At 43.2% G+C, this 23,360-nt stretch overlaps 1 protein-coding gene across 1 annotated transcript in view; it reads right to left on the reverse strand.

Moving 5' to 3' along the window:
• The window catches only part of LOC111972771 (pleckstrin homology domain-containing family G member 1), a 62,752-nt gene extending 39,723 nt beyond the window's left edge, over window positions 1–23,029 (reverse strand). The window contains 2 exon segments of the mRNA XM_023999843.1: window positions 1,958–2,493; window positions 22,583–23,029. Of these exon segments, the coding sequence (XP_023855611.1) occupies window positions 1,958–2,493; window positions 22,583–22,592 (546 nt within the window). The 5' untranslated portion in view covers window positions 22,593–23,029.
• Window positions 23,030–23,360: the final 331 nt, after the last annotated feature.

Below are 23,360 nucleotides of genomic sequence, written 5' to 3' on the forward strand. Positions count from 1 at the left end.
TGTTGGAGATGAAAACTGTTGGTATGCTGTTAGGAATGAGATGAACCGTGGACTGTTGGGAGGACCTGAGAGAACTCGTTGGGATGGTTGGAGGACTAAGATGAAACCATGTTGGGACTGTTTGGAGAACCTGAGATGAAACCCTTGGGTCTGTTGAGGACTGAGATGACCTGTTGGGACTGTTTGGGGATTGAGATGAACGCTGTTGGACTGATGTGGAGATTGAGAACATGTTGGATGCTGAGGACCAGATGAACCTGTTTGGACTGTGAGATGAAAAACTGATTTAACTGCTGGAGGATGGACGAATGACCTGTTGGATCTGGTTGGAGACCTGAGATAAACCTGTTGGGGACTGTGGAGATGCAACCTGTTTGAACTTGCTGGAGGACTGAGATGATGTTTGGGATGTGCGGATGAATTGAAAAGCTGTTGGAAGCTGTTGGAGGACTGAGATGAACTGTTTTGGACGTTGGAGGCTGAGATGAACCCTTTGGGACTGTTGGAGATAACGTTGGGAACTGTTGGCGGACCTGAGTGAAACCTGTTGGTACTGTGGAGTGAGATAATCTTTGGGACTGTTGGATGACTGAAGATACCCTGTTGGGACTGTTGACCATGAGATAAACGTTGGGGAGTGGAGGACCTGAGATGACCTGTGGGACTGTGGAGATGCGTGGAAGCTGGACTGAGAATAACTGTGGGATGTTGGAGAGAAACTGTTGGGTACGTTGGAGACTGAAAGAACCCTGTTTGGGACCGTTGGAGGATGAGATGGAACCCTGATTGGGACGTTGAGAACCTGAGATGAAGACCTGTTTGGGACTGTTGGAGATGAACCTGTTGGGACTTCGTTGGAGGCCTGAGATGAACATGTTGGGATGTTGGAGGACTGAGATGAACCTGTTGGGATGTTGGAGATGAAAACTGTTGGGACTGCTGGAAGATGAAACCTCTGTTGGACGATTGGAGGACCTGGAGCTTAAAACCTGTTGGGACTGGCTGGAGGACTGGAGTAAAAACCTGTTGGCCTTGCTGGTATCTAGTAGTGAAAATATATAACTGTTGGGTTTAGCTTTAGAAGCTGGATGGACTGGAGATGAAACCTGTTCGGACTCCTCTACTTAAGCGGAGATCGGAGATCGAAAACCTGTTGGCGCGATCGCTAGGAGGAGGACTGGAAGAAGGTATCCATAGTTTGAAGACTGCTGGGAGGACTGTAGATGAAACACCTGTTGGACTAGCTAGGAGGATCGGAGAATGATAAAAAAAAAAAAAAAAACCCTGTTTGGGACTGGCTGGAGGACTGGGGGATGAAACCCTGTTGGACTGGCTGGAGGAACTGGAGATGAAAACACTGTTGGGACTGCTGGAGGACTTGATGGAACACGCAGTGCTAAAGACAGATATAGTATAATTCTGAACGCATCATTACAGTCAGGACTGTGTCCCAACAGGGTTCATCTCAGGTCCTCCAACAGTCCCAACAGGGTTCATCTCAGGTCCTCCAACAGTCCCAACAGGGTTCATCTCAGGTCCTCCGACAGTCCCAACAGGGTTCATCTCAGGTCCTCCAGCAGTTCCAACATAACACATTTTTGTTTTAGTCCTGGGCAAACTCACCTGATTCAACTCACTGAGGGCTTGATGATTAGTTGACAAGTTGAATCAGGTGTGCTGGTCCGGGGCTACAACAACAACATGTACTGTTGGGAGGACTGGAGGACTGGAGTAGGGAAACACTGCCTGCGCTGTCCTACTGTTTGCATCTCACCTAACAGTCTGAAAACTGTGCTGTGTACCCCTGTGCTGTATGTAGGTGCAGTGATAGCTGGTGTCTCCCCAGTGGTGTTGTGTGGTACCCCGTTCCTCACAGTACTGGACAGACTCCTGTAAGAAGGATAAGTACTATGTTTGTGTCTCCCCAGAAGGTGTTGTGTGGTACCATGCTCCTTACCTGTACGATGCTCTGCAGGTCCAGTACGTAGGTCCTCTCAGTGTCCATTATCTCCTGAACCACCCTGTCCACATACTGCACCCTGGGCCCCGGGGAGCTCCTCTCCCCAGCCTTGGTGTCTGACTGGGGGGTCTGGGCAGACACCTGTCTAACAGTCCCTTTTCCTGCATCTGTTCCTCCAATATTCCTCTCCTCCTCATCCCCACATCCCAGCTGCCTGGCTGGAACCAGCTCCAACCGGATCGCCCCGGAGTCCCGGTCAGGAGCGGGGTGACAGTGAGGGGAGGGGACTAAAGTGGAGCGGCTGCCCAGTGAGCAGTGGCTATCCCTGGAGGAGGCGGAGGAAGAGGTGGAGCCGTAGCTGATTGGGCGCTCAGCACTGTCTGGGGAGGAGTCCATGCTGTGGGCGGAGCAGTAGCGTAGAGGGGTGTGGTGAATGTCGGAGTGGCGAAAGCGGCCCGGAACGCCCACTGAGCTCAGGACCGAGCCGGCATCCGGAATCTCTGGGAGAGGAGGGAGGGCATCCGTGTAATCGTCTGAAATAAGGAGGCGAGAGAGGGAGAGAAAAGGAAGTGTGAGAATTGAGACCTTTATCCTTGTCCTCTCATCAAGTTCAGAGTAAACATTGTTAATACTCACAAAACAGGAAGATGCTTAAACGCCTCAACCATCCTAATAAAACAACAAAAAGTGAACCCCTTTATGTTCCCACAGGGTCCCTATCTGGATTCCAAGTGGCAAGCTTGCCAGGCCACAGTTTAACTAGACACTGGAAGCCTGCCTCTCTCTCTCTCAGCAGAAAGGCCAAAGTAGAAAACCCACACCTTGTTCATGTCCCCTGATCGGTTTAGGATTCCAACTGAAAAACAGGCCATACCACAGTCGTGAGAGTGTAGTGTCCAGCCTAACTGAAACTGACCACAACCATGTCCTCAACTCATACCATGGCCAGAAGGCTTTGAACACACACAAAAATAAGCACTCTACCAAACCATGATGACCACACTAAGTCATTTACAGAGAGAGAGAGACAGAGAGACCAGAGAGAGATCAAAGAGAGACCAGAGACAGACAGACAGAGAGACCAGAGAGAGATCAAAGAGAGACCAGAGAGACAGACAGACAGATCACAGAGAGACCAGTGAGAGAGACCAGAGAGAGAAACCAGAGAGAGAGACCGAGAGACCAGAGCGAGAGACAGACAGAGAGACCAGAGCGAGAGACAGAGACCAGAGAGAGAGAGACAGAGAGAGTGAGTAAGTGAAAGAGGTATGAATCCCAAACCACCGCCTCGCCCCTCCCAACTCGCCCTTGAGGACCCACTGTTATTACGTGTTGCTGACGAACATGAAATTCAAATGAACAAATCCCCTGTCGTTTTACAAAATATAAACCTCAGTTACAGTTAAACATTTAATTTGGGAGGTATTTCATATGTGTCAAGTCTCACCATCAGACAAACAAATGCATGTGTCATATAATTAGGCACACCACTCCAATCTTTTGTGTGAAATTGCGCAAACTCAACAATAACGCTGTGCCTTATGGGATTCCAATTCGCTATGAAGCCGGCAGCATTGCAGGCTCAGTTGAAGTAACTGACGGTGGGGCTAATTAGCCCCTACACCCTAGATAATTTTCACTCCCTCAGCTTTGGGACACTTGTGCAAATGGCGCAAACGGAGGTCCAAGGGGTGATTTTACAGTACTCTACTTTTCTTTACTGTTCTGTACTGTTTTCTACTGTACATCATGCAAAACAAACGTCTATGATTGGTTCAGATTTGGTCTTGCCAGGACGGACTGACCAAATGTAAACAATTTTTCAAAGTCCATGGATGTCCGTTGTGGGTTGGTGCTCAGTGGTTGAGGATGCTTGTTACAGTAAATGGAAAGAGGTTAGGTGGTAGGTATCATGGTAGGAGTCAGTAAGAGCTGGGAGAGGTGACATTACATGGAGAGAGAAGAGAGAGAGAGTGTGATTGTCCAGACTTGAAAACTCCCATTGTAGCCAAATCAATTTCAGTAATTCCGACTTGGTAACAGAATTACGAGTTTTAATCAACCTTGATATCAGTAAAAATAAAAATAAATAAAAATATATATAACTAATTAGCAGGTCTACTTGTACTTGTAATGTGGGTTTTTGGTAACGGAATTACAAGGCAATATTTCTTAAACTTACAGAAGGCAAATCATTTCTCCAAAACTAAACATAAGTGTTGATCTTAGTTGTGTTTTGATGTATTTTTAATACCTTTAATGACTTTTCTGGTAGATGTTTTCTAAGACCCCTTTTCAATCTACTTTCCATCTTATTCAACATTTTTGGGATGGAAAATAGTTGGAAAATGTATACAATGCATTCGGAAAGTATTCAGACCCCTCGAATTTTTCCACATTTTATTATGTTACATCCTTATTGTAAAACTGATTCAATAGTTTTTTTCCATCATCAATCTACACACACCACCCCATAATGACTAAACAAAAAACGTTAGACATTCTTGCAAATGTATAAAAATAAAATAAAAAATATCACATTTACATAAGTATTCAGACTCTTTACTCAGTACTTTGTTGAAGCAACTTTGGCAGCGATTAAAGCCTTGAGTCTTCTTGGGTATGACGCTACAAGCTTGGCACACCTGTATTTGGGGAGTTTCTCCCATTCCTCTCTGCAGATCCTCTCAAGCTCTGTCAGGTTGGATGGGGAGGATCGCTGCGCAGCTATTTCCAGGTCTATCCAGATTAGAGGTCGACCGATTATGATTTTTCAACGCCGATACCGATACTGATTATTGGAGGACCAAAAAAGCTGATACCGATTAATCTGCCGATTTAAAAAAAATGTATTTGTAATAATGAATGAACACTTATTTTTACTTAATATAATACATCAATAAAATCTATTTAGCCTCAAGGAAATAATGAAACATGTTCAATTCGGTTTAAATAATGCAAAAACAAAGTGTTGGAGAAGAAAGTAAAAGTGCAATATGTGCTATGTAAGAAAGCTAACGTTTCAGTTCCTTGCTCAGAACATGAGAACATATGAAAGCTGGTGGTTCCTTTTAACATGAGTCTTCAATATTCCCAGGTAAGAAGTTTTAGGTTGTAGTTATTATAGGACTATTTCCCTCTATACCATTTGTATTTCATTAACCTTTGACTATTGGATGTTCTTATAGGCACTTTAGTATTGCAAGTGTAACAGTATAGCTTCCGTCCCTCTCCTCGCTCCTCCCGGGGCTCGAACCAGCAACACAACGACAACAGCCACCATCGAAGCCGCGTTACCCATGCAGAGCAAGGTGTACAACTCAGAGCGAGTGACGTTTGAAACGCTATTAGCGCGCGCTAACTAGCTAGCCCTTTCACTTCGGTTACACCAGCCTCATCTCGGGAGTTGATGGGCTTGAAGTCATAAACAGCGCAATGCTTGACGCACAACGAAAAGCGTCTGCCTACCACCGCTCAGTCAGATACTTAGATACTTGTATGCTCAGTCATATTATATGCAACGCAGGACACGCTAGATAATATCTAGTAATATCATCAACCATGTATAGTTAACTAGTGGTTATGATTGATTGTTTTTTATAAGATAAGTTTAATGCTAGCTAGCAACTTACCTTGGCTTACTGCATTCGCGTAACAGGCAGTCTCCTTGTGGAGTGCAACGAGAGAGAGGCAGGTCGTTATTGCGTTGGACTAGTTAAATGTAAGGTTGCAAGATTGGATCCCCCGAGCTGACAAGGTGAAAATCTGTCGTTCTGCCGCTGAACAAGGCAGTTAACCCACCCTCCCACTAGGCCGTCATTGAAAATAAAAATGTGTTCTTCACTGACTTGCCTAGTTAAATAAAAGGTATTAAAAATATATATATATTTTAAAAAATAAGAATAAATGTAAAAAATAAAAATAAAAACATTTAAAATCGGCAAATCGGTGCCCAAAAATACCGATTTCCGATTGTTGTGAAAACTTTAAAATCGGCCCTAATTAAATCGGCCATTCCGATTAATCGGTCGACCTCTAATCCAGATATGTTAAAATCGGGTTCAAGTCCAGGCTCTGGCTGGGTCACTCAAGGACATTCAGAGACTTGTGCCGAAGCCACTCCTGTGTTGTCTTGGTGTGCTTAGGGTCGTTGTCCTGAGGTCCTGAACACTCTGGAGCAGGTTGTCATCTCTGTACTTTGCTCAGTTCATCTTTCCCTCGATCCTGACTAGTCTCCCAGTCCCTGCTACTGAAAAACATCCCCACAACATGATGCTTCCACCACCATGCTTCACCGTAGGGATGGTGCCAGGTTTCCTTCAGACGTGATGCTTGGCATTCAGGCCAAAGATTTCAATCTTGTTTTCACATCAGACCAGAGAATCTTGTTTCTCATGGTCTGAGAGTCCTGTAGGTGCCTTTTGGCAAACTCCAAGCAGGCTGTCATGTGCCTTTTACTGAGGAGTTGCTTCCGTCTGGCCACTACCACAAAGGCCTGATTGGTGCTGCAGAGATGGGAGAACCTTCCAGAAAGACAACCATCTCCATAGAGGAACTCTGGAGCCCTTTCAGAGTGACCATCAGGTTCTTGGTCACCTCCCTGACTAAAGCCTTTCTCCTCCGATTGCTCAGTTTGGCCGGGCGGCCAGCTCCAGGAGTCTTGGAGGTTCCAAACTTCTTCCATTTAAGAATCATGGAGGTCACTGTGTTCTTGGAGACCTTCAATGCGGCAGACAAGTTTTGGTACCCTTCCCCAGATCTGTGCCTCGACACAATCCTGTCTCGGAGCTCTACGGACAATTCCTTCGACCTCATGGTTTGGTTTTTGCTCTGACATGCACTGTGGGACTTATGTAATGTGCATTCTCTCTACTTCCACTCATGCTACAACCAGAACTGCAGCTGCAATGAATGAGTATAGTGAAGTGAACTTATTAGCAGCTTGTGTCTAATATCAAGGAATATTTCACTCTCTCTGGTCATAGGAGAAACAACATGAATTGGTGCATGAGGCAGAAATAATGCAGTGACTTGAGTTTCACCATCAGCTGGAAGACTATGTCTCCTTTTCTCAGTGGAGGGAGGGAGAGCGGAGGGAGGGAGAGTCAGGTGAGAGGCAACCTCAACGCTTCTCCACTCCACGGTACTTACACCCATGAGATTGGAAGAACTCTGTGTGTTTCGTGTGTGTTTCTTACATGCATTTGGTTTATCACCCCTGAGATAATGCTAACTGAGCTAATGGTTTTAGTGGGACTCCTTATAGCCATTAGAGCTATTAGGCATGGGCCAGCAACATTCACACAAAGAAACCATGTGTTTCTACCCCTAGTGAAAACCAAACAACAGACGAAGACTTACTTACTTCTGTTTACCCAGCCCTTCCCCTGCACCTTCCAGACCCCCTGTTCGGGACACACCTAACCTGTTACACGCGCGCTTGCACACTGCACAACCCAAACTCTGTGTGAGTAACAGTGGTAAAATGTGACTAGAACAAGTAGAGTGTGAGTGAGGTGAGCAGGGGGGTTGGGGTTATCTTCAGCCCAGATTATGTTCAAACTGATCTGTGTAAATTCTCTCTAATTACGGGCCTAAAGCCTCAGAGCTGGTACTGTTTCTCCAGTTGCGTGTGCATGTCTAAGTCTGTGTGTCTGTGTGTGTCTGTGTGTGTGTGTGTGTGTGTTTAAGGATTAGACTGGGTATTAGTGCTGTGAGCTCTACCTTTCCTGCCAGAACAGCAACACAGTGAACCAGTGGCTCTCAGAATCTGGCCTACATTTAGGCTAACTCAATAAGGACACAAAGACCAGGCCTACATTTTTTTGCAAATTTATTGAAAATGAAAGACAAATATCTAATTTACATAAGTATTCACACCCCTGAGTCAATACATGTTATAATCACGTTTGGCAGCGATTACAGCTGTCAGTCTTTCTGGGTAAGTCTCTAAGAGCTGTGCACACCTGAATTGTACAATATTTGCGCATTATTCTTTTAAAAATTCTTCAAAATCTGTCAAGTTGGTTGTTCATCAAGCCAATGTAAGTCAAAACTAACTAGGCCACTCAGGAACATTCAATGTCTTGGTAAGCAACTCCAGTGTACACTACCGGTCATCTACTAATTCAAGGGTTTTTCTTTATTTTTAAGATTTTATACATTGTATAATAATAGCGAAGACATCAAAACTATGAAATAACACATATGGAATCATGTAGTAAAAAATAAAAAGTGTTAAACAAATAAAAATATATTTTATATGAGATTCTTCAAATAGCCACCCTTTGCCTTGATGACAGCTTTGCACACTCTTTGCATTCTCTCAACCAGCTCCATGAGGTAGTCACCTGGAATGCATTTCAATTAACAGGTGTGCTTTGTTAAAAGTTCATTTGTGGAATTTCTTTCCTTCTTAATGCGTTTGAGCCAATCAGTTGTGTTGTGACAGGGTAGGGGGGTATACAGAAGATGGCCCTATTTGGTAAAAGCTCGCATCCGCTACAAGACCATGGTGCTTGCCTACGGAGCTGTGAGGGGAACGGCACCTCCGTACCTTCAGGCTCTGATCAGGCCCTACACCCAAACAAAGGCACTGCGTTCATCCACCTCTGGCCTGCTCGCCTCCCTACCTCTGAGGAAGTACAGTTCCCGCTCAGCCCAGTCAAAACTGTTCGCTGCTCTGGCACCCCAATGGTGGAACAAACTCCCTCACGACGCCAGGTCAGCGGAGTCAATCACCACCTTCCGGAGACACCTGAAACCCCACCTCTTTAAGGAATACCTAGGATAGGATAAAGTAATCCTTAACACCCCCCCCCCTTAAAAGAGTTAGATGCACTATTGTAAAGTGGTTGTTCCACTGGATATCATAAGGTGAATGCACCAATTTGTAAGTCGCTCTGGATAAGAGCATCTGCTAAATGACTTAAATGTAAATGTAAATGTAAAAGACCAAGTTCATACTATGGCAGTATCAGCTCAAATAAGCAAAGAGAATACGACAGTCCATCATTACTTTAAGACATGAAGGTTAGTCAATACGGAACATTGCGTGAACTTTGAAAGTTTCTTCAAGTGTAGTCGCAAAAACCATCAAGCGCCATGATGAAACTGTCTCTCATGAGGACCGCCACAGAAATGGAAGACCCAGAGTTACCTCTGCTGCAGAGGATAAGTTCATTAGATGCACCAGCCTCAGAAATTGCAGCCCAAATAAATGCTTCACTGAGTTCAAGTAAAAGACATCTCAATATCAACTGTTCAGAGGAGACAGTGTGAATCAGGCCTTCGTTGTCAAATTGCTGCAAAGAAACCACTACTAAAGGACAACAATAATAAGAAGAGACTTGCTTGGGACAAGAAACACGAGCAATGGACACATAAGACCGGTGGAAATGTGTCCTTTGGTCTGGAGTCCAAATTGGAGAATTTTGGTTCCAACCGCCGTCTTTGTGAGATGCAGTGTGGGTGAACGGATGATCTCCGGATGTGTATTTCTCACCATAAAGCATGGAGGAGGTGGTGTGATAGTGTGGGGGTGCTTTGCTAGTGACACTGTCTGTGATTTATTTAGAATTCAAGCCACACTTAACCTTCATGGCTACCACAGCATTCTGCAGCGATACGTCATCCCATCTGATTTTTGGCTTAGTGGGACTATCATTTGTTTTTCAACAGGACAATGACCCAATACATCTCCAGACTGTGTAAGGGCTATTTGACCAAGAAGGAGAGTGATGGAGTGCTGCATCAGATGACCTGGCCTCCACAATCCCCAGACATCAACCCAACTGAGATGGTTTGGGATGAGTTGGACTGCATAGTGAAGGAAAATTATCAGCATATGTGGGAACTCCTTCAAGACTATTGGAAAATCATTTCAGGTGAAGCTTGTTGAGAGAATGCCAAGAGTGTGCAAAGCTGTCATCAAAGCAAAAGGTGGCTGTTTAACACTTTTTTTAACTACATGATTCCATATGTGTTATTTTATAGTTTTGATGTCTTCACTATTATTCTACAATGTAGAAAATAGCAAAAAATAAAGAAAAACCCTTGAAAGAGTAGGTGTTAAAACTTTTGACCGGTAGTGTATATTTGGCCTTGTGTTTTAGGTTACTGTCCTGCTGAAAGGTGATTTTGTCTCCCTGTGTCTTTTGGAAAGCATACTGAACCAGGTTTTCCTCTAATATTTAACCTGTGCTTAGCTCTATTCAATTTTTTTTAAATCTATATAAACCCCATAGTCCTTGCCGATGACAAGCATACCCATAACCTGATGCAGCCGCCCCCATGCTTGAAAATACGAAGAGTGGTACTCAGTGATGTGTTGTGTTTGCCCGAAACATAACACTTTGTATTCACGACAAAGTTAATTTATTTTCAGTTTTACCCTACTCCCTTATTGCAAACAGGACACATATTTTGGAATAGTTTTATTCTGTACAGGTTTCCTTCTTTTCACGTTTAGGAATAGTTTTATTCTGTATAGGCTTCCTTTTCACTCTGTCAATTAGGTTAGTATTGAAAGAGTAACTACAATGTTGTTGATCCATCCTCAGTGCTCTCCTATCACAGCCATTAAACTCTGTAACTGTTTTAAAATCACCATTGGCCTTAAGTTGAAATCCCCGAGTGGTTTCCTCCCTCTCAGGCAACTGAGTTAGGAAGGACGCCTGTATCTTTGTAGTGACTGAGTGTATTGATACACCATCCAAAGTGTAATTAATAACTTCACCATGCTCAAAGGGATATTCAATGTCTGCTTTTTATTTTATTTTAACCCATCTACCAATAGGTGCCCTTCTTTGCAAGGCATTGGAAACCTCCCTGGTCTTTGTGGTTGAATCTGTGTTTGAAATTCACTGCTCGACTGAGGGACATTACAGATAATTGTGTGTGTGTGTGTGGGGTACAGAGATGAAGTAGTCATGCAAAAATCATGTTAATCACTATTGTTGCACACAGTTAGTCCTTATTATGTGACTTGTTAAGCAAATGTTTACTCGAACTTATTTAGACTTGCCATAACAAAGGGGTTGAATACGTATTGACTCAAGACATATCAGCTTTTAATTTTTAATTAGTTTGTTAAAATTTCTAAAAAACATAATTCCACTTTGGTATTGTGTGTCGGCCAGTGACACAAAATCTAAATTTAATCCATTTCAAATTCAGGCTGTAATACAACAAAATGTGGACAAAGTCAAGGAGTGTGAATACTTTCTGAAGGCACTGTTACAAGTCTACTTCAGTCCCACACTTTATGGCCAGCTGAAGTGCCCTTCACCCGGGAGAGGTCAACAAACAACCGTGAGAACCATGATTCCCCATCCTTCAGAACCTTCACAGCCTCATGTGCTCCATCAACAAGTACTGAAGCTTCATAACACATTAGCACTTATATAAATGTGGTATGAGTTACAGGAGCACAATGAAATTTAATGTTATAGCATAATATACATTTAGTTCATCTCAATAGACCCTATATACACAGTATATTTACTCTATTGCACATCATCCTGTAAAATGCCTCATTTCTTCATACTGTATATATAGGCACAATTCATAACGTAGCTTAGAGTGTTCATAGTGCAGTCCATAGTTTTTTGCTGTGTGTTGTGTACGTACTGTATGTGGATTGTATGGATTCTGTGTCTCTATATCTTGTCAGTATATTCTGTTTGTCTGTCCGTATATTCTGTTTGTTGTGGCAGCACCATTTCACGAGTCAAATTCCTGTACATGCAAATGTATTTGGAGAATATAGGTGATTCTGAAGGAAGACTGACAGTCAGATGTCCTATGGCTGCTGTATGAGACTTATGTGCCTTCGTAGTCAGCAGATGACACAGATAGAATCAGGTCTGTATAGGGTGTATAGAGCAGCTGCAGCCCTCTCTTTCTCTATCTCTCCCTTTTCTCTCTCCCCCTCTATCACAATACAGCCTGAGTCAGCTTTCATCCGTCAGATCTCTCACTACACAAAGGACCCCCCCCCAACACACACACACACACGCACACACTCCATGCACATCTCATCCTCTCTACCTACCACCATGATCCCACCCGCCAAAATAACAAACATCCACAAGCAGCTCCCGCATTCATATCTAATCTATCAAATCTGTCTGAGCCCAAGGAAAGGAGAGAGAAAGAAAGTTAATATGGATAGACAAAATAGAGAAGAAAGAGAGGAAGGATAAAAAAGGAGAGGGAGAAATGGAGGGAGCCCTTCCCCCTTTCCCCAATACCCTTGTTGAGTGCTACTGCTGAGAGACTCAGTCTAAATCATGACGTAATTTAATTCAGCTCCATTCAGGACAATGGCCTGGCCTGTGAGCTCTAGACCTCCCCTACCTCTCCCTTGTTTTCTTTCTCCCTGTGTCCCTCTCCTTTTCTTCCTCACTTTTTTCACCCTCTTCCTTTCTCCATCTAACTTTTTCCCCCCTCTCTCCATCTCTCACTCCCTCCATTCATTAATTCATTACTTTCCTCCTTCCTTCCTTCCTACCTCATTTCCCCCAACTCATAAATATAACTGTCACCTCTTCAGGTCTTCCATGACAGCGATATCCATAGAGACATGATGTTTAGGAAGTCATATAATGTCTCCCCTAACAGCTTTGCCAAGTCCAGCATTTCCTATAAGTAGCCCTGGAGATTCCAGAGGGATTCTGAGGGTCATTCCGAACCACTCCAAGCATATACTTTCCCATATTAAAATATACACACACGGCAGAGCATATATACTTACAGACTAGGGCACATAGAATACAGAGAACATGAGTGTGCCAAGCCTAGTTCACTTTCTCAAATCTCTAGATGTTCACCCACACTAAGAGTTCTCTTACACTGCTAAACAACATGTCAATCACAACTGTCACTTGAAATCTTAAGTCCATAAACTTTATATGAGCTATATGACAGATAAACAGTTGTGATATTGATATGAAGTGCTAAAGGAGTGCTGTGGGAGCCGTAAGAGTGCCATGGACAGACCTCTCCTCTCATAGCTTGGTCATCAGAGGTTAAAAGGGATTTCACCCAGATCTTATCAAGGTGAATCCATGATGTGCTGTTCTGTCATACCAAGGAGTCAGGGGTCGGTCTATACATAGAGCTACTATATATAGAGAGGGACAACAGAGAAAGTAGAGAGAATCTGGGACTGGGTTCTTAATCAAGTAAGAATAAATTCCAGCTCTTCTCTCACCAAGGGGCCAAATGTGGTTTCTTCACCCCAGAGAGGAGCACCTCTGACTGGGCAGGGTCTGACCACACATTCCCCTTCCATCAACCTTGTGTGTTCTTGTTTGCCGCATGGACAATAGAGAAGAACAACAGTGCCAACTGATAGCAGTGTCTATGCCACACAATTGTTTACTGCCCTCTACTCATTGCACTAAATCTGTGGTGACAGTCAATCATTATGGATGGTGTCTGACATGTCTGCAATAAGAGAGTTGAACACAAACAAAAACAAGTAACAACAACATCCAAGTACAAATAGTGCCCAAGGTGGGGTGTGTATTGGGTCTGGGAGGAGGGGCAGAGGACACTCATAGGGACATGAGTAGCTGTAATAGGCCAAAGGCGTTGCCGTGAGTTACAGCAGTCTCTCCGCCTCGGCAACGTTATGGTAACGGTTTTAAATGTGATTAAATCAGACAAGGACTAACCCAAGAGGGAGAGAACACGAGACAGAGAAAAAAATGAGAAAAAATAATCAGTCACAAATGCCAACCTTCCGTTCGTTCCCTCCCTCCTTTTCCCCCCACTGTTCGGAGTCCTACCTTGAAAGTTTAACTTAGTGTTGCACTATTAGACTTATCTACAACCTAACATATTTAGGCTAGTATGGATCTAATAAACACCTCGGAGTGGATCCACTCTTCTCTCTCTGGCTCTGATATTTTGTCCTCCAAGTGTCTCTCTCTCTGATAGAGATGCAGGGCTGATCTTCACCGACGTTTAACAACTTAAAGTGTCACTCAGGATTTCACACTGCAGCCCAATGAATCCAAAAGGAACAGAAGGAATAGAGAGAGTAGGAGAGAGAATACCGGACACACACCTGCCATGACTAGGCCATACATTACAGAACAGACGTTAGACATAGAAAGAAAAAGAGAGCAGAAAATAGAGAATCATAGTGAACTTCAGAGATTGCATGTGTGTGCATGCACACTCGCATGCGTGTGTGTCGGAGTGGGAAGAAAAAAAACATTCCACACTTAATGCTTTGGCTCTGCAAGAGCATGCTGCAACAACAACAAAAACAACAACATCTGCACGACAGTATTTCAACCTGAAGAGGCCCTGTCATGACTAAAAACTGGAGATGATACTGATGCCACATAAAATTTTGCGCTACACGTGCAACACAGCATTCCTAACCTAGCCCACAATGTCTGCTGTGTGGATCGAGCAATAAACAAGTCGAGCAGTCATTTGAAAGAGTAAGAACATTTCAGCGAGATAACTCAAAGTGGAAATCTTTGGAATTTTTTGCCCTTGACAATCAACCGTTCTCTGTCGTGGGTGATGTTGGCTTTCGCCTATCGGAGTTACCCATGAATAGCGTCACTGCTATTTGCTTCACTCCATACTATGGAACGCCGTTTGGGTCTTCGCGTGTCAAAAAAGATACACGTCAAATAACACTATTTGACAAGTCAAATAAGCTTTTAATTTTACATTTCAAATAACACAGTTCTATTAAAGAATGTTGTGTGTTCTGAATTTGCACGTGCAAGCCAAGCGCCACCACTATCAGTAGCACTGTCAAAGCTGTACAAAAAAGCCTGCAGACAAGCAAAACCCGGCCACGAACGATGAGTTTACAATTCCACATTGATAATAAAGCATTATTTCGTCGACCGCAACTTCTGGGGTAGCTAGCTTTAGCTTGGTACCTAGCTAGCACCAATACAACCAGCATGAAAGCAATGACAAGTAGAAACTGCAGTCATTTTCATTATTCTTAGCAATGATTTAGGAATCCTTGTAAGTATTAGCTAGGTAGCCACTTGTTGTTCACCTATTGAAATTGAACTTCAGTTCATGAAAATAAATAGCTAGCCAGCTACTTAACCCTGTTGCCCAAAGCTAACGTTATAAGCAGCCAGGTAGCTTCATCTGGCTAGTGATGCTCTACCGGACCGGGTTATGTGTTGTGAAGCTAGCCACAATAAGGATTAGGCACAATAGTGGAATTTGCGGTTTGCCTTCAAAATAAAAGTACCTCCTTTGAAAGTGATGCAGAAGGTTACAATTGGTGGAATCATGCCATATTTAGACTAGGTAATGTTAAACAAGGTTGGAATGTGAAGCAATGAAATGGGTATCAGCCTACTCAGTGACACCCACAGAACACAACTGTGAAGAGTTTATGGAAATATTAGCGTTGTAGCTCTTGTCGCGGGACTGTGACTGTGTGAAATCACCTCCCCAGTCAGCCCATTGTGTGTATTGACATTCATATTGCAGTGTACAGCTTTACCTAAGGATTGGGGATCAATGAAATTGGGTATCAGTATACTCAATACCCAATATATTTTTTCCCAACGTCCTCCTCAGAATTATCCGACTCAAACATCCCTGCAGTATTGTTTTTCCTCAGGAATAGTGTTCAATACACATAGGTTGACAATAAATGTGGCTCAATTCACAGTTGTTTCAGAGTCCCGCAATAAGAGCTACGACGCTAATGGTCTCTGGGTGTCACTGAGTAGACTGATACCCCATGTCATTGATCCACAATCCATAGGTAAGGCTATGCAGTGAAATAAGTATGCACCCAATGCAATTCTAAAGTATAATACATCCAGCGTGATTTCAACAATTTTTTGTCAAATTAACAAATTGTCTTTTGATTTTATATAACAACATTTCAACCTCGTTTAGCATGATCTATTCAACTATGGCATAATTATCCTATTTGTATTCATTTGCATCACTGTCAATTACATACTTTTGTTTTGAAGGATAACAACAATGTCCACTATTGTGGCTAATCCTTATTGTGGCAAGCTTCACAGATGGGGCGACCACCATTAATCAAATAAGAAGTGTCTTATAAATTAGGGTTATATTAGATGACCCAAGCTATATAGTTAGCTAGCTAACTATATAGCTACTGAAGCAGATGTTGTTTTGCTATGTTTTTGGGGAAGAACATTGTTTACATCCATGAGCTGGTTATCTTTTTTTTAATGACCAGCACTGTAGGTGCGCGAAACAACTTTACCAGCATCATAGCATACGTATCGAAGAATCATTGTGACATATGAAATACGAGTGATAGTGTAATCAATGTGTAATAACTACGTAAAACATGTATGAACGCGTTAAATTATTATGTGACGTGCAGTCATATTCAGGTCCTGATTGGTCAACAAGCTTATTTGACACGTCAAATAGACCCAAACGGCATTCCAAGTAAGTGAAAGAAATAGGTTTTGATTATGACATACGTAAATGCCAACCAAATAGCTTTTCGGTCGTGTGTGTATGTGTGTATGTAACATTTGCTTAACTAGGCAAGTCAGTTAAGAACAAATTCTTATTTACAATGCCAAACCCGGACGACGCTGAGCCAAATTGTGCGCCGCCATATAGGACTCTCCATCACGGCTGGATGTGATACAGCCTGGATTCGAACCAGGGACTGTAGTGCAGTGCCTTAGACCGTTGCATCCATGTGTGTGTTAACAATTTAACTGTACTAGAATGCTTAAAAGGCCGCAACATTTTTTGTGCACCTTGATTTGTGGAGTTTCTTCTCTGCAGATCCTCTCAAGCTCTGTCAGGTTGGATGGGGAGCATCGCTGCACAGCTATTATCAGGTCTCTCCAGAGATGTTCGATCGGGTTCAAGTTCAGGCTGGGCCACTCAAGGACATTCAGAGACTTGTCCAGAAGCCACTCCTGCATTGTCCTGGCTGTGTGCTTAGGGTTGTTGTCGTGTTGGAAGATGAACCTTTGCCCCAGTCTGAGGTCCTGAGTGCTCTTGATTAGGTTTTCATCAAGGATCTCTCTGTACTTTGCTCAGTTCATCTTTTCCTCGAGCCTGACTAGTCTCCCAGTCCTTGCATCAGAAAAACATCCCTGCAGCATGATGCTGCCACCACCATGCTTCACCATAGGAATGGTGCCAAGTTTACTCCAGACAAGACGCTTGGCATTCAGGCCAAAGAGTTCAATCTTGGTTTCATCAGACCTTGTTTCTCAAGGTCTGAGAGTCCTTTAGGTGCCTTTTGGCAAATTCCAAGCGGGCTGTCATGTGCCTTTTACTGAGGAGTGGCTTCTGTCTGGCCCCTCTACCATAACAGCCTGATTGGTGGAGTGCTGCAGAGATGGTTATCCTTTTGGAAGGTTTTGACATCTCCACAGAGGAACTCTGGAGCTCTGTCAGAGTAACCATTGGTTCTTGACCAAGGCCTTTCACCCCAGATTGCTCAGTTTGGCCAGACAGACAGTTCTAGGAAGAGTCTTGGTGGTTCCAAACTTCTTCCATTTAAGAATGATGGAGGGCACTGTGTTCTTGGGGACCTTCAATGGTGCAGAAATGTTTTGGTACACTTCCCCAGATCTGTGCCGACAAAATCCTGTCTCTGAGCTCTACGGACAGTTTCTTTGAGCTCATGGCTTGGTTTTTGCTCTGACATGCACTGTCAACTGTGGGACCTTATACAGACAGGTGTGTGCCTTTCCAAATCATGTCCAATCAATTGAGTTTACCACAGGTGGACTCCAATCAAGTTGTAAAAACATCTCAAGGATGATCAATGGAAACAGGATGCACCCAAGCTCAATTTGGAGCCTCATAACAAAGGGTCTGAATTTCTGTTTTTATTTTTAATACATTTTTTTATTTATTCTACAAACCTGTTTTCACTTTGTCATTATGGTGTATTGTGTGCAGATTGATGAGGGAAAACATTTATTTAATACATTTTTAGAATAAGGTAACAAAATGTGTAAAAAGTCAAGGGGACTGAATACTTCCTGAATGCACTGTATAGTGTGTATAACAACAGATGAACACCTCGTATCTTAGTAGTGTCTATAACATGAAAATAACAGTATGGGACACATTAGTATAGTGTTAATTCTGTGTTATTAAAACAGTGGGAGAGGGCTCAGAGGGGGGAGGGGTGGTGGTATAGCTGAAAGCGGAGAGGGCGAGAGAGAGTTGCTGTGGGGAAAAGTCCACTAACACCCCCTTTTATTCAGACAGACACAAACACACACACACACCTTTGGGACACCAACAAGCCCCCTGGCACACTCTCTCGCCCTTCCTATGACTATGTGACATACTGGGCTTATTCTCAAAAGTGATTGGATCTCACCACCCCACAGAAATCCACACCATAGGAACTGAAATAGTTGCGTTCCTATCCTATCCCTTCCTCTCATCAAGCCTGACATAGATTTTCACTTCTCTCTCTCCCTAGTATCCCTTACAACTTCCCACATTATTAAGGTCTGCATCTGTCCCACTAGCCTGTGCTTGCTGTCCACAGCCTCCCTCAGTCTCCCTATCTCTCTTTTAACAATACACACACCAATATACATGAGACCTTTGAGGGTGAAAGGGGAAGATATTGACCTCCCACCCTCCCACCATGCTCCCTCCCCATCCCTACCCCAGCAGGGCTAGCTAAGTATGGGGACAGATGTCCTACTGAGCTGGGGTAGGTTGGTGGTGTATTGTCCACTGAGCCTCTCAATAGTAATTATGCCCCCCTCTAGCCTCCCTGCCTCAACCCCTCGCGCCCTTCCTGCCACCCCTGAGGGCTCTAATTTGGGTCATGGGCTGCAGAATGGCATTTCTGCCCTACCCAAACAGCTACTTTGTCAAACAGACAGACAGGCAGGTACGGAGAGGAAACCAACACACACCAACTAACAAAAGGCCCTCAGAGATACCAGGAGTGCAGAGATGGAGAAATTAAATAACACACAATTTAAAAAGAGTCAACATAGCTCAATGGTGTACAGTGGAGGGTATACACAGGTATAAGGCATTGCATATACTCACTTCTTAATCCCCACGATGCGTATCAAAGTAGTGTGGTGGTGGAATAGGCCGTATCAATTAATAAGGTTGATATAACAGATCAGAATGTTTAGCTTAAAATGTTGATAAACTATTATTTCTTCACATTGTTAGAGCAGCAATAGGCACACAGCCAGTGGGCATTCCCACAAATGTTACAAAATGCAATTGCGGGAAAACACCATGCACATACAAGCGGTTGCAAGCAGTTTCATAGACAGAGATGGAAATATCTGTTAGAAGTTTAGAAAGAGGGAAGATCTGAAGATGCAACAACTATTATGGGTTTATATATGACTAGGATAATGTCTTTGGCTGCCAGACAATGAAAGAACAGGACAGCGTATACAATAAAGTCTTTATAAAATAATTGCCGCCATGTTTCTATGGTGGTATTTTGGCTATAGGTTACTTTGAAGCAAGGTAAGACATGCCTCATAATATGAAGTAAAATGTCCAGGTTTCATTCAATGAAGAAACAGGAAAAATATAGTGATGCTAATGATAGACCTAACCATCTTCTGGTAGATGGAAAGGCTTTCCCAGAAACCATCTCTATTAAATGTTCACAAGCTACAAAGTAGCCTATGCTTACCTGGCAGAATGATACCATGATTATTTGCATCAATCCAGTGTCCATTTCTTTTGCAAACTCCATCTCATATGCGCTACAGAAACAATGCTAACCACACAACATTGCTAGGTGCCTGGAGCACAGTTTAATTAAAGGGTAACTACATGAAAAATAAAAATGTCTTACATTTTTCCCAGACCTCAAAAGTCATCCCGATGTGGTTCACGCATTGTTGTGGACTTAGAACACCCACTTTTGTTGTTTTTAAAAACTTCTGAATTTCTGACTTAACTGACAGCCTAATGTATCTGTTTCAATTATAGGCCTACTATTAGCCTACTTGCAGAGTACAGGTTGGGTTGGCCTTCCCTTCGCCGGGCGAGCCGGTTAGGATTTGTTTTTGCTAAATTAGGGTACACACTTCTCCAGGCACTACACCACTGACACAGCCCATTCATGGCCCATGCAAAACATTAACTCTACATAGAAACAGTGCATGGAAATAACTCCATGTCAATTTAGCAAACAGACACTTCTACACAGAAAACATTTGAGTATAAACTTCTGTCAACAGCCTCGGTGAGAAGCTTCCTCCATTGTATCTATACCGGATATACAGTTGAAGTCGGAAGTTTACATACACTTAGCTTGGAGTCATTAAAACTCGTTTTTCAACTACTCCACAAATTTCTTGTTAACAAACTATAGTTTTGGCAAGTCGGTTAGGACATCTACTTTGTGCATGACACAAGTTATTTTTCCAACAGTTGTTTACAGACAGATTATTTCACTGTATCACAATTCCAATGGGTCAGAAGTTTACATACACTAAGTTGACTGTGCCTTTAAACAGCTTGGAAAATTCCAGAAAATTATGTCATGGCTTTAGAAGCTTCTGATAGGCTAATTGACATAATCTGAGTCAGAGGTGTACCTGTGGATGTATTTCAAGGCCTACCTTCAAACTCAGTGCCTCTTTGCTTGACATCATGGGAAAATCAAAAGAAATCAGCCAAAACCTCAGAAAAAAATTGTAGACCTCCACAAGTCTGGTTCATTCTTGGGACCAATTTCCAAACGCCTGAAGGTACCACGTTCATCTGTACAAACAATAGTACTCAAGTATAAACACCATGGGACCATGCAGCCGTCATACCGCTCAGGAAGGAGGCACGTTCTGTCTCCTAGAGATGAACGTACTTTGGTGCGAAAAGAGCAAATCAATCCCAGAACAACAGCAAAGGACCCTGTAAAGATGGAGGAAACAGGTACAAAAGTATCTATATCCACAGTAAAACGAGTCCTATATCGACATAACCTGAATGGCCGCTCAGCAAGGAAGAAGCCACTGCTCCAAAACCACCATAAAAAAGCCAGACTACGGTTTGCAACTGCATATGGGGACAAAGATCATACTTTTTGGAGAAATGTCCTCTGGTCTGATGAAACAAAAATAGAACTGTTTTTGAGGGAGGCTTGCAAGCCGAAGAACACCATCCCAACCGCGAAGCACGGGGGAGGCAGCATCATGTTGTGGGGGTGCTTTGCTGCACGAGGGAGTGGTGCACTTCACAAAATAGATGGCATCATGAGGGAGGAAAATTATTTGGATATATTGAAGCAACATCTCAAGACATCAGTCAGGAAGTTAAAGCTTGGTCGCAAATGGGTCTTCCAAACGGACAATGACCCCAAGCATACTTCCAAAGTTGTGGCAAAATGGCTTAAGGACAACAAAGTCAAGGTATTGGAGTGGCCATCACAAAGCCCTGACCTCAATCCTATAGAAAATGTGTGGGCAGAACTGAAAAAGCTTGTGCGAGCAAGAAGGCCTACAAACCTGACTCAGTTACACCAGCTCTGTCAGAAGGAATGGGCCAGAATTCCACCAACTTATTGTGTGAAGCTTGTGGAAGGCTACCCAAAATGTTTGGCCCAAGTTAAACAATTTTAAGGCAATACACTCAATTAGTATTTGGTAGCATGTAAACGTCTGACCCACTAGGAATGTGATGAAAGAAATAAAAGCTGAAATAAATCATTCTCTCTACTTTTATTCTGACATTTCACATTCTTAAAATAAAGTGGTGATCCTAACTGACCTAAAACAGGGAATTCTTACTAGGATTAAATGTCAGGAATTGAGAAAAACTGAGTTTAAATGTAGTTGGCTAAGGTGTATGTAAACTTCTGACTTCAACTGTGCCTCCACCTCTCAAATCAGTGAGAATAGGCTCTACCTACGAACAACGTCTGTGGGGGAGAAATTACAGGAGAGGAACTAACGATGATCTGAATTTTAAATAATCACTCGTAATCTGCAATGGAATAACAACAATATCAAGAACCAACAACCCTGCGGAAAAGCAAACATGTTTCATTCAACTGCCTCAGCAGGAAAACTAGAAAACACTGTTCACAGCATAGCGGAGAGAACCTTTCGACAAAGAGGTCACACATACTTCACACAACAGTGTCAGCAGGGAGAAGATATCACACCAACACACAAATGGAGCCAACGCACAACCACAACTGACAGCAATAAGAGGGCTAGATACAACACACAACTAACCAACAACCAAACAAGGACGACAAAAGCACACAACACAAGTTTCATTCAAATGACCTTTACCAGACGCAAGAAATACATGTGGAACTAAAACAGAGCCAGCTCTTACATCCATGTGAATAAAAACATGAATAGGAGTACTCATTCCTACCAGACACACCATCAAGGCATTCACCTTCAAAGACTTTCAATTTACCACAAGGCCCCCAGTTTACCACAAAAACTAAAATATTATATGAAAGATAAAGAAATCTAAACTCTGTTGCACCTTTGACTGCAGATCAAACACCTGAGGAAAAAATATATATCTAGGCATTTTTTAACCATACAAAACCAACTGATGTTGAGCTCTCAAATGGCCTAGTACATAAAACAGTCTACATTAGAAATACCTGAAATAAATTCTGCTTACCAGTTGGCATAATGGCTTTGAATTTCCTTCAGCAAAAATAACAGGAGTGAATTGTTAATAAGAAAACAACAGTCCAGGAAAATTCACATATGCACAGGGAGCAGACTATACTGATCGCAGTACTCCCAGTTCCCGCAGCCACAGCACACCTCACATTCTCTCAGTCAGCCCGATACATTTCCTTCTTCAGGGAGCAAGCGTGCAGTCCGCTGCTCCCAACACACTCACTCTTTCACCTATCACAGACAGACTTCTCACTGGTGTAGCAGCTGACCACTTTTGCTATCCTTTTCTTTCTCTCTGATGCTCTGTATAGCTTTCTCTCTCTTTCTCCTTTGCTGGCTTGCTAAAACTCTCATTGGGCTCTCGGTCGCTCTTTCAGAAGCCTACATTTCTCTTTTCCTCTCTCTAGTGGTAGCACATACACTCTGTATATGTCTGTATATCTCTGTGTGTGCATCAGACTGAATGGCCTTTGCTCTCCCCTGTTCCCTCCCCACTGGGCTTTCCCCTCCCCCTGACTCCTCCCCTCTCTCCCACAACAAATTACAAGGACCGGAGTTCCACAGTAAGTGCCCTCTCCAGGGCCGGCACCAGGTATAAGTGACATTAGCGGTCGCTTAGGGCCCTGGCCGCTAGGGGGCCCGTGACCACCAAAATGTTTTGGGGGAACTCAGTCGGGGTCTCAATTGTCTCTGTTGAAAGTTAGAATAGTAGAATATACAAGGTGCAATTTCGAAATGGGGTTGTGAATCAGTAGTTTCTCTCTTGATATGTC

Source organism: Salvelinus sp. IW2-2015, linkage group LG14, assembly GCF_002910315.2.
Source record: "Salvelinus sp. IW2-2015 linkage group LG14, ASM291031v2, whole genome shotgun sequence".
In the NCBI taxonomy this organism is placed as follows: Eukaryota; Metazoa; Chordata; class Actinopteri; order Salmoniformes; family Salmonidae; genus Salvelinus; species Salvelinus sp. IW2-2015.